Raw genomic sequence first — 12,001 nt, forward strand, 5'->3', positions numbered from 1 at the left:
AGGTCTTCCACTGACTTCACATTTTACGGCACACAGTTGTTTATAAAAGGGGTAGTATTGCCCCCTCCCTTCCAAAGAGATCCTAAAAATGATACTGAACCCACGATAATGCCATGAGAGAGATGGACGCTCATTTAGACTGAATAAATACCTTGGTTGTAATGACAAATGTGTTTCGATCATGCGCAGGTATTTGTGGGTTTCAAGAGTAGGCTATAGCTCTTTTCACGTGTACATGCTGGAAATTTCGACACGGTTTTGGGGGGCACAAAAACCCACAAAACATTAACCCGTGAATGCCTACAGTTCTAAAAATGTTTGCCAGCTTTCCAGCCGTTAAATAATTTTTCTAAACCACATTACTGTCGCTATATTTTATGCAATTGGATAACTGCATTTTTACTATAGAAATCTCAGTTAGGCTGGAATACACTTTTGGAGATGGCTCTCATGGACATACTAAATTATGAAGTGTGAGGAGTAAAGTGGCTTGAGACTGCTCTTGTGAGATATTGTGATGACTAAGATAGATTTATTTGTTTGGTTGCTGTCCATGGTACTGGTAACTAACTGAACAAGCTTCTGAATACTGTACTTAATGAACGCATAAAAAGGGCATTATTACCAGCTCTTTGAACACATTATTAAAACAGCCAGATTAATCAAATAAAGGCTACATTCAGTCATACAATGGGGTTTTCTAACTAAACATTTTAAAATAAGAAAAGGTAAAATGAATTCACTCTTTAGTTGCGATATTTCAACTTGTAACATTATGCCACCATCTTATCAACAAAATACCCAAATACTTGATTTTGTCCACTAGTGAAAACGCAAAAAATTTCTCATTTAAAACAACATATATGATCAGCATAATTTAAAGGAGTTTAAATAGTTCATTTAAAGAGTTGGGAAAAAATACATTTCATAGTGTCTTCCTTTTAGCTTTCATTAAAAAAATAAATAAAAAAAAAACATTCCCAGATGTGGTCTCAGATTTTTGGACCAAACTGTGCATAATCAAGTCTTGATAATCTTAATGAAAATACATGCTTCTGTCCTTTTTTATATTCTTCCTCCAACCTTGCTCTCCATTTACACAATCTATGTAGATTAATTGTGCAAAAATGGCAAATCTGAGTTTTTTTTTTTTTTTTTTTTATGATTATAGATGGTCAGGTACAGTCCGGAGTGCTTCTTCAGGCTTTCTTGCGATATTCACATTCTGGAATGCAAACAAGAAATCCCTTTTAGACACTCGTCAGAGTTTAAAAATCATCATTCCATAGGGTTTCATGACTTACTGTGGGTTTGTCCCTGTGAGTGTTCACTGCTTGGATGTTCAAATAGAAGGATTCCACTTTGCATCCTGCAAGGAGGGCATAAAAGAACACATGACAGTATTTATTGCTCAAAAGTATGTGCAGCACTTTCCATGAATAGGGCACAGAATAATTTAAGTCATTTGTAATGAGGGAAAATCATGTGGTAACAGCACACCTTTAAGACATAACAGGATACCAAATTGTGTTTGAAATAAAGTCACAGCTATACCGACTCACCATAAGCTAATGGAGTCAGTTTGAGAACAGTATGCAGAGGGCACTTTAGATATGGTAGATCATCTGTGGAGAAATCAGAGATGTATAATTGGCACAGATGATGCTATCAAAGTGACCAATTGCGTTTCATAGTCTGTGACAGCAGTGGCCGGTTGCTTTTGGCTTAGACCTGCACTTTTGTCCAGAAAGTAGGCCAGTAGACAACGCATGACTGCCTGGTGGCAGATGACCAGCACATTCTCTTGTCTCTCAAGCTCCATTATGACTGGCTCCAGACGGTGCACCAGGTCTTCATATGACTGCAGAACACAGAAAATTGCATTTTTCCCTATATTTCCACATTCAAACTCATTCTTGTTGTGGACAGAACTCACTTCACCCTTTGGATAGCGGTAGCGGTACTTGTCCTGGTCTCTTAAGGCAAACTCTTCTGGATTGGTTGCCTGAATTTCCTCGTACGTCATCTCCTCACATACACCCTTAAAATGTCCAGATTTAACTCTGTTACATATGCATTTCATGTGCAATTGTGCATACAACTTTAATTCAGAGCATGACTAGCTTACCGCATCGATTTCATTCAACGCCTTCCACTGTTCATACGGGACGCCCAGTCCCTCTGCTGTCTGTATGGTCCTTCTCATGTGGCTGGTCCACACCTTCAGGTCCTTGATGGATTGACCCCTGATGAACTCGGAGAGGGCCCTAGCATACTGAGCAACAAGATCTAATTTACATCTTTGTGTTTTAAGGAAGGTTCGAATCAAGTCACAGAAATACATGGCTTTTTATGCTAGAAGTAAAATATTTACAGTCTACAGGAGAAGTTGCGATAGTCTGTACTTTCCTTTTGAAATGTATATCAGAATAAAACGACTTCTTGAACAAGAAAAAATGTAGGGCGGGACTTGATTTTGTCCATTGGGAATTGATTTCATGTGAGTGACAGCCAGGTGACAAGTTGTCCCACCCTTACACATGCACAGTACGGTGATTTAAGAGTTTTAGACGTTAAGTGTGGAAAAGCAAATTTGCTAGTGTGGCATTTCGAAACAAAAATGTGGTTAATGTGGATGTAACAGTTTACCATTAACATTGGTACGCTTTGACACTTTGAGGTGTAAACTGAGATTTTATGTTTAGTTTATTATCTATATCACCTTTAGGCCCTGTGAGGAGAGACCTGAGTCTCCACCGATTCGTCCCAGCAGGTTGAGCTCACTTTCTCCATGGCGGCTCAGATAGATGGATCGTGGAGTGACGTGGATGTTCATGAGGTAATACACAATACGACTCTGCATGTGATCCTGGACCCGGTTTACGAGGTATCTGGATCCCACATTAAAGATCTTAATGAAGGAGAGGTGCCTATGAAACAGAGGGGAGGAAGTTTAAAGGAGTTAAGTCAGTAAAATAAGAAATATTTGTAATTATATATCGCATGTAATAGTTGGAAGTTATGTACAATAACATCATAATAAAATAGAGACTTTGGCAGCAGTGTACCTGTCCTTTTCCTCATCCAGGGAGACATAGGACATTTTGTAGCAATCAATACGTTGCAGGAAGTCCACCAGTGCTTCCTCTTTGTCGTAGTTTTCATAATCCGGGCTGCTTAATTTTACTTGCTGTCATAATACATCAAATAAAACAAACAAGCAAATAATAATGTTATGCTATTTAAAACATTTTTAATAGTTTCACATTATAAATGGTTTAATAAAACAATCTTACCATTATATTTGCCTCAATGATTTCAGGGTCGTCACAAATCGACTCAATGAAAAACACCTGGACATAAACATTTCTTATGAAATGTTGGTTGCTAAAAACGACAATTTTACAAAATATTAAAGTGTGACAGTAGTTTAATTGTTTTCAAAATGCTTTATTCTTTCATGTCAATAAACTGCTTTCAAAAAAAAAAAAAAAAAAAAAGAGTCATCCCTGACGCGAAACCATCCATGGCCTCGCTTATAAAACAGCTATTTTCAGTATTCCAAATATAGCTCACTCCAGAATTAATATTTAATATAAACAATGTTTAAGATTAGTGGACAGGCAGTCGGTTTATGTGACAAAAAGCTGTTAGCACAATTAAATGGTTTATTCAGCGTACACTACTGAGGCATCTACTTCATTGACTTCTATTCAAACAGAATGGACTCGTCTCCCCATCGGGATCCTGTCACATTTTTATCTATGAGGCTCCTCCTTGGGCAATGGCTCTGGTTTAAGCATTTTACATTAATAAATACCTTAATTTATAAAAAATAAATATTTTGGAAAGCTACCATTTTGAGGTAACATCCAACAAATCACCACACTGAATACAATGTGCAGAAGAGGGAGACTTTAATAAAGCAGACTGTTGAATAAAAGTAAAACCCTGCTGCACCTGCCTTGTAGCCCTTCTCCTTTGCAAAACTGATGATGATGCCTCTTCTCTCCCTCGTGGTATTGGTAGCATCAAATACCTGTGAAGAGTATTTGTCAGAGATTGATTTACATTTTAAGAATTTGTTGACCCCCTTAATAACTGTGAAGAATTCCAAACTAATCCAGTTATAATAATCTTATTAATAGCTTGGACAGACAGCATAACTGTTATCCATTACATTCTTGACTCACTGCTACTTGTCCCTGCTCCTTAGCAAAGTAATTGGCAATGTCCTTCATAGCACTTGAGGCACAGGCTCTGAACACATGATGGAAATACATAGTTACGAAAGACAAATTCAGTTCTCACATTGAGTTCAAACATATTTAGAAGTTATATATAGCCATCTTAAATGTATCTTACCTGCGGATTTTCATGGCCTCCTCATTGTCTGGACGAAAAAATTCATAGTTCTTGTATGTCTGCACAGCCTCTCTTCGATACTGACCTAAATTAAAGACTTTGCATACAACAGAACAATAAAAATGGTTTGTTAGCAAACAATTTATATGTAAACACACACACTATGTGTTTATTAAATCAAAATAATGCTAAACATTATATCAGCAAATAATTTAATAATTAACAAACAATGCTTGCCATTGAGAGTACAATTAAGATTATTATTTTAATATATATCTACAGTGGGGGAAATAATAATTTGATCTGATTTTGTAAGTTCAAAGTGATTTTGGCACTTCCAAAGAAATTAAGGGTCTGGAATTTTTATGGTAGGTTTATTTTAACGGATAGAGACAGAATATCAACCAAAAACACATTATTTATAGGTTATACATTTATTTGCATTTCAGTGAGTGAAATAAGTATTGATCCCCAAGTAAAATATGCCTTAGTACTTGTGTAGAAACCTTTGTTGGTTGGCAAGCACAGAGGTAAGACGTTTCTTGTAGTTGGTCATCAGGTGTGCACACATCTCAGGAGGGATTTTGGTCCATTCCTCTTTACAGATCCTCTCAAAATCCTTAAGGTTTCTTTGCTGTCGCTTTCAACTCGAGGTTTCAACTCCCTCCACAGATTTTCTATAGGATTAAGGTCTGGAGACTGGCTAGGCCACTCCAAGACCTTAGTGTGCTTCTTTTTGAGCCACTACTTTGTTGCCTTGGTGGTATGTTTTGGGTCATTGTCATGCTGGAAGACCCATCCACAACCCATCTTCAGTGTTCTGGCTAAGGGAAGGAGGTTCTTGTACAAGATTTGACGGTACATGGCCTTGTCCATCAGCCCCTCAATACGGTGAAGTCGTCCTGTACCCTTAAAAGAGAAACAGCCCCAGAGCATGATGTTTCCACCTCCATGCTTGATTGTAGGGATGGTGTTCTTGGGGTCATAGTCAGCATTTCTCTTCCTCCAAACACGACGAGTTGAGTTGATGCCAAAGAGCTAAACTTTGGTCTCATCTGACCACAGCACTTTCTCCCAAGCCTTCTCTGAATCATTAAATGTTTATTGGCAAACTTCAGACGGGTCTGTACATGTGCCTTCTTGAGCAGTGCCTTCTTGTGGGTGCGGCAGGATTTCAATCGATTGTGGATTATCAATTGCGTGTTACCAATTGTTTGCTTGGTGACTGTGGTCCCAACTGCCTTGAGATCATTAACAAGCTCCTCTTGTGTAGTTCTGGGCTGATCCCGCACCTTTCTCATGATCATCCGTACCCCATGAGGCGAGATCTTGCATGGAGCTCCAGACCGAGGGCGATTGATGGTTATTTTGTATTTCTTCCATTTCCGAATAATGGCACCAACAGTTGTCTCCTCCTCACCAAGCTTCTTGCTGATGGTCTTGTAGGCCATTCCAGCCTTGTCCAGGTCTACAATCTGGTCCCTGATCTCCTTTGACAGCTCTTTGGTATTGCCCATGGTGGTGGAGAGGATGGAATGGAAGATACAGATTCTGTGGACAGGTTTCTTTTATACACATTACGAGCTGACATTAGGAGTACTTTCTTAAAGTGACAGGACTAATCTGTGTTCCACATGGGCACATAACCAATCTGTGGGAGGCAGAATTCTTGCTGGTTTGTAGGGGATCAAATACTTATTTCACTCGATCAAATGCTAATCAATTTACAACCTTTATATAATCTGTTTTTTTGGTTGATATTCTGTCTCTATCCGTTAAAATAAACCTACCATAAAAATTATAGACCCTTCATTTCTTTGTAAGTGGGCCAACTTACAGCTGGGAATCAAATCATTATTTCCCCAACTGTTTATACTGTATACGTACTACGAACATTAACAATGCTTGCAATTAAGAACTGATCACTTACCTGATGCATACACTCACCTTGAGTTGGGACTCCAATCCAATTTAGGTACCGGGTTAACTTTTTGGAGATGTAGGTCTTACCCCTGGCCGGCAGTCCAACCATCACAATCATTGTAGGGCAGTTTGTAAACTGGGGCCGTGAAGCTGTGGACCAGTAGAAAACATTGATTTTAAAGAATGAGTAAGGTTTTGATCACAAGGATTGAGATGTTCTATATGCATGCGTGATGCAACTTTGGGTTCTTGAAAGGCGTCTGATTCTGCATGTGCCTAATATGACGTTGTTCCCTGGTCACTATGTGTCATTTGATATCATGGCCTTAATAATCTGTATAAAAATAAACATATTATTATTTTTCATTAAAGTTGAAAAATATAATCTAAAAGACACTGTAAACACTTCAAATTAAAAATGAATTTCAATATTGCTCTTAGCAAATCCATGATGGCCCATTTAGCATCACCCAACTGTGGCACAATGAGGCCTATATAGTTCAAACGCTAGATCAGGATGTGGTAAATAAGATTAGCAAGACTGCAGACAGACTTACGCATTTAAGGGTCATGTCTGATTCTGCATGTGCCTAATATCAGGTTGTTTCCTGGTCACCATGTGTCATTTGATATCATGGCCTTAATAATCTATAAAAAATAAATATATTATTATTATTATTATTGTACTGAGACGGCAGGGTTATTCATATGACTTGGATAGCGAAAAGAGGCTGAATGTATAAAAACTACTGAAAGAACATCCCACAGCAGCAACCAAGGAATCGCATGGGTGATAGTCTTGAAGCCAACTCCAGCACTTAATATTCCTTTCCATTCCGTCGCCACAACTGAAGAAACAGAGCTCTCAAGAACACAACTTGCTGCTTGGTGCAGCTTCAAGACGCTATGTGATCAAATGTAGACAAAGGAAGCAGGCAGGGCTGAAGTTCACAACACCTGGGTTGATCATCTACAAGAGGTTAACAGCATTTAACACCAACAATTTTAGAGGACAGAGAAAAAGCAAATAGCAAAAAAGTTAAGGAAAGGCAGGTGAATTAAGATATCCCCTCACTTACAGCCTCTCCTCTGGCTTAAGGAAGTGCTCATCCATGGCACCCATATCTTGAGCAGAGGTGTCTGTGTGAGCTCCTTCTGCTCGGAGGACATGTCGTTGGGCCCTGCACTGCTGACTTTGTTTAGAAACTAAGAACACATGGCTGGGTTCCCATCAACCCTGTTCCTGCTCAGGTCACCTGACTGAGGCGGGGACAGTTGGGAGGAGAGACAGGTTTGGCATGGTGGAGAGACAGAATCCTGGCTGCCATTGGTAATTGACTTAATTAACCCTGAAGTTCGGAGGCTTTGAGCCAGTCACTTTTGGCTTCATGAGAAAAGTGATAGCCATTCCTAAATTAAATTAAAACATTATGTTCAGATATGTTCCTGTATATATTTTCGAAACTGTCACGGTTAGTCTTAATTATATAGTTCTCAAGTAAAACAATACAATTTTATAAAGATTTTTTTTTTTTAAATACACACACACACACACACACACACACACACACACACACACACACACACACATATATATATATATATATATATATATATATATATATATATATATAATTAAATGTATGTGTGTGTGTGTGTGTGTGTGTGTGTGTGTATGTGTGTGTGTGTGTGTGTGTGTGTGTGTGTGTGTGTGTGTGTGTGTGTGTGTGTGTGTGTGTGTGTGTGTGTTTCAATTTCTTATCCAACTAGCTTAATACTGGTTTTGATCTACAGGTTGTGATCTTATTCTTCATTAAAGTATAAAAATATACTTGAATATACTGAATACAATTTTAATATCACCCTAGCACGTCTTGATGGTATCTGCTAAAAGACACTGTAAACACTTATCTTCAAATTAAAAATGAATTTCAATATTGCTCTTAGCAAATCCATGATGGCCCATTTAGCATCACCCAACTGTGGCACAATGAGGCCTATACTGTAGTTCAAAATCTAGATCAGGATGTGGTAAATAAGATTAGCAAGACTGCAGACAGACTTATGCATTTAAGGGTCATGTCTGATTCTGCATGTGCCTAATATCAGGTTGTTCCCTGGTCACCATGTGTCATTTGATGTCATGGCCTTAATAATAACACCTCCTCTGCAGAAAGCCTTATGTAAATATATTTTAAGATGGGGCTGCTGTGATGCAGTGCAGCACGCAGACAGGATGTTGACGTCGCTCACTACCTGCAGAAAACTGGATGCATGTATGGTTGCTCTTCAGATGTGGCTAGAAATGTATTAGCCTGCAGTTTTACAAATCATGTATTTTCCCAAATAGTCAAGTCAAGTCAAGTCAAGTCAAGTATATTTGTATAGCGCTTTTCACAATACAGATTGTATCAAAGCAGCTTCACAGTATTAAATTAAAATAATACAACAAGGTTTGTTTCTAGTGGAATTTATTGATTGATAAAATACACCTTAAACCTGTATTAATTACTTTTATTTTAAAGCTGTCAGGGCGGATTTCGCGGGAAATTGCATAGGCTACAGTCGCCCATGCCTGTCGCATTATGCGTACACGGAGAAAAAAAGCTCTGGTTGTGGATAAAGCGTAAAGTTTCAAGTTTGTTGTACCAAAATTACCCATGGGTCATTTAAAACGACAACCCTCTGACCGCCTGTTGAAAAAAAATAAACGCTGTTATTTATTTGTCCATACGCTCTGATAAGATGTGTATGTAGGCCCTATATACCGGATTACATGTGCCTCGATCACATTCATCTGCAAAAAGAAATACATAGACGAAGCACAATCAAAAAACAATGTTCTTAAACAAGACTCTAACCGTTTTATTTTCTAACCGCTAGAGAGGCAAAGGTTACAAAGTTACACGTTTTAAAAGTCACATCTAATGTCACAATAAATGTCAAGTGTCACAATTAATTCCTCACTGTAAAAATGCCTCAATGTTATTGCACTGTCTAGATCCAAAATATATTTAAGAAAGTGGCACTTAATAATCATGACTAATTCTATTTTCTGACCCACTTTTGCGTTTATTTTTTACCAATCCATGTGAAAGTGATTTCTACTGAATGTTCCCTTCAAGTTCACAAAGAGATGTATCCTAGCAGAGTGCTGGTGTACATTACGGTAATTATGAACATGCTCTACAAACAATTGTCAACCATAAAGTCTCCAAGTAACTTTTAGCTATATTTATAAATAAAAATAACAAATAAGTTTTTTTTTTTTTTTTGCCTTTATAGAAACAGTGAAGTATAGGGACAGGACTGCAGTTTATTTTTAATGTTTCATGTGTTTATTTTAGTTGGGTTAAAAATTAAAGGTCTTTATGTTCTGGTTTGTATGTTTTCTGTTAAGAATGGTTCAAAAACAACCTAAATATAATCTCAGGAAGCTTTCAGACAAGTAAAGAGGCAGCTGTGTGCCCTCTTTGCTTTTTCCTTTTACTCTGATATCTGATATCTTTCCCCTGAGACAGCTTCCTTGATTACACATACTACACCGTGACCACATGTGCTATGTGCTTCATAGTGACTGAAATAAACATGTTAATAATTGTATCAATTTTAGCTCAATGTAGCAAACTAGAACCAAATAATGCACAAGCCAAAATTAAAATCATCAACATAAAAAAAGTGTTGCCTTATCCTGACAGCTTGTGCTGTATGTAAGCTATCAATACTATTCATCTGTTGCCTGTTCACACTCAATCAGTTCAGTTGAACTATTTGAACTCACCGGCACTGTCACAACGGGTTCTTCTGAGGAAGTCCTTTGGAAGCACGTCCATCATTAGCGAAAACTAGAAGATCCGGGAAGATCCCAGCAGTGTGATGTATTTCAGACGCTCATTTTAATGTAACTGAGCAAGAGAAGCTTGTGCATCACCCCCCACCCTGATGACATGTAGACATATGATCTGTGCTGCCTGGCCTTGTCCTTTAATGTCTGCTCAACCAAGAGTTCACAAGCTCAGCGAGCAAACAGCTAGTGTTATGTTGCTGACTGTTAATCTTTATGCTTTTTATCCACTAGCCACACAAAGTCATTTAGTTTAAATGCAATATATACACATATACACAGATGCTCTATTGGAGTGAGATCTGGGGAATTTGGAGGCCAGGGCAACATCTTGAACTTTTCATCATGTTCCACAAACCATTCCTGAACAATGTGAGTAGTGTAGCAGCGTGCATTATCCTGCTGAAAGACACCACTTCCACCAGGGAACACCATTGTCATGAAGGGGTGTACCTGGTTTGCAACAATGTTTAGGTATACAGTTGTGTTCAAAATTATTCAACCCCCACTGAAATTGATTGTTTTGGCCGGTTTGACATTGATTTTGATCATTCAGTCATCCTGCTTACAATTGAATCAAAGAGGCACGTGTAGGTCAGACAAATATAACATAACATTTATAATGAAATAACCACAAATGTCTTTTCTGTGCTCACATTATTATCAGTTTTATTCAACCCCCAAGTGACATTCAATCTTAGTACTTAGTACAACATCCTTTTACAGTTATAACAGCTTTTAAACGTGAAGCATAGCTTGACACAAGTGTCTTGCAGCGATCTACGGGTATCTTCGCCCATTCATCATGGGCAAAAGCCTCCAGTTCAGTCACATTCTTAGGCTTGCGCACTGCAACTGCTTTCTTTAAGTCCCACCAGAGGTTCTCAATCGGATTTAAGTCTGGTGACTGCGATGGCCACTTCAAAATGTTCCAGCCCTTAATCTGCAACCATGCTCTAGTGGACTTGGAGGTATTGTTGAGAAGTTGTGTGTCCCTAAGCGTCAAGGTGCCAAGCATGTGCCACACCCCACTTAGCTTGTTAATTTTCCTATTAAGTTTTAGCTCCACCCACCTAATCTCAAGCCAATTAGGACACTATCAGGCCTTATAAATGGCACCTGTGCCCACAGCACCTTCATTCTGGTGCACATGGATGCACTGTGCAGAGGACTGAGTTCTTCCTTTGTTTTTCCCTGCGTGTGTGTATTTGACCATGTAAGTGCTTTTTTGACACTTAATTATTATTCTGTATTAAGTTTGTCCTAAATGTGTTTATTTTGCTATATTTCCTGCTTAAGCATGTTCTTTAGTTATTTACATATGTATTTGAGATTATATTATGAGTAGATGGCTTCATGTATTGTTTAAGTTCCTTTATTTCCTGTGGATTCCATGTTATGTTTATTGTGAACTAAAACATTGTATTTCTGTTCTTTGTAGAAACCACACGCTCACACGCTCTCACGCTCACACATACACACCCATATCCAATACCTGATTTGGAAGGAAAATAAAAGATCTTAACATCAGAGTGACTAGACTGGACCTGTTTTTACTGACAGCCCCATTGGCTTCAAGCTAGCTACCTAAGCATCCTCCTACTCCTTTTCATGGTCCTTCGAGCCGGAGCTCATTGATGATCAGTGGATATGTCTAGTCACTCCCTGCCCTTATTGTCACAGCATGAGCGCCCACGTCGCCAAGCTCAGCTCCCCGCACGTTATGATGATTTCATTCTACAACATCATCAGCGGTCGCAACCTACAGCAGCAGAAGCACCAGAACAACAACTGCTCCATCCTGCAGATATTCCTGGTATTGGTCCTCATTATCAACCCTGGAAAGAGGATGAGTCTGGGGAAGAGCTA

At 38.5% G+C, this 12,001-nt stretch overlaps 1 protein-coding gene across 4 annotated transcripts; it reads right to left on the minus strand.

The window, feature by feature from the left end:
- Positions 1-69: 69 nt before the first annotated feature.
- Positions 70-10,195, minus strand: pfkfb1 (6-phosphofructo-2-kinase/fructose-2,6-biphosphatase 1). Of its 4 annotated transcripts, none has more exons than XM_084427924.1 (14): positions 10,070-10,195; positions 6,313-6,438; positions 4,366-4,462; positions 4,194-4,260; positions 3,965-4,039; positions 3,297-3,353; positions 3,069-3,190; positions 2,723-2,930; positions 2,129-2,275; positions 1,937-2,041; positions 1,732-1,861; positions 1,563-1,625; positions 1,305-1,369; positions 70-1,225 (listed from the first exon to the last, which is right to left on the minus strand). In XM_084427924.1, exons 1-14 carry the CDS (start codon positions 10,122-10,124, stop codon positions 1,166-1,168), a joined length of 1,377 nt encoding a protein of 458 aa, XP_084284050.1. In that variant the 5' UTR covers positions 10,125-10,195; the 3' UTR covers positions 70-1,165. The 4 variants fall into 4 exon arrangements, with proteins under 4 accessions (XP_084284050.1, XP_084284049.1, XP_084284051.1 ...); XM_084427923.1 differs by lacking the exon at positions 10,070-10,195 and adding an exon at positions 7,368-7,555; XM_084427925.1 differs by lacking the exon at positions 10,070-10,195 and adding an exon at positions 6,846-6,936.
- Positions 10,196-12,001: the final 1,806 nt, after the last annotated feature.

Source organism: Rutilus rutilus, assembly GCF_951802725.1.
Source record: "Rutilus rutilus genome assembly, chromosome: 13".
Taxonomy (NCBI): domain Eukaryota; kingdom Metazoa; phylum Chordata; class Actinopteri; order Cypriniformes; family Leuciscidae; genus Rutilus; species Rutilus rutilus.

What these genes read in the sequence shown, in the direction of transcription:
- pfkfb1 (XM_084427923.1), bottom strand. Translation starts at nt 7,458, where the DNA reads ATGTCCTCCGAGCAGAAGGAGCTCACACAGACACCTCTGCTCAAGATA. An exon ending in TCTCCTCACAGGGCCTAAAG is followed by an intron (nt 2,276 to 2,722) that starts GTGATATAGATA and finishes CTTGTTGCTCAG; the next exon opens with TATGCTAGGGCCCTCTCCGA. An exon ending in ACTGACTCCATTAGCTTATG is followed by an intron (nt 1,370 to 1,562) that starts GTGAGTCGGTAT and finishes CCCTCCTTGCAG; the next exon opens with GATGCAAAGTGGAATCCTTC.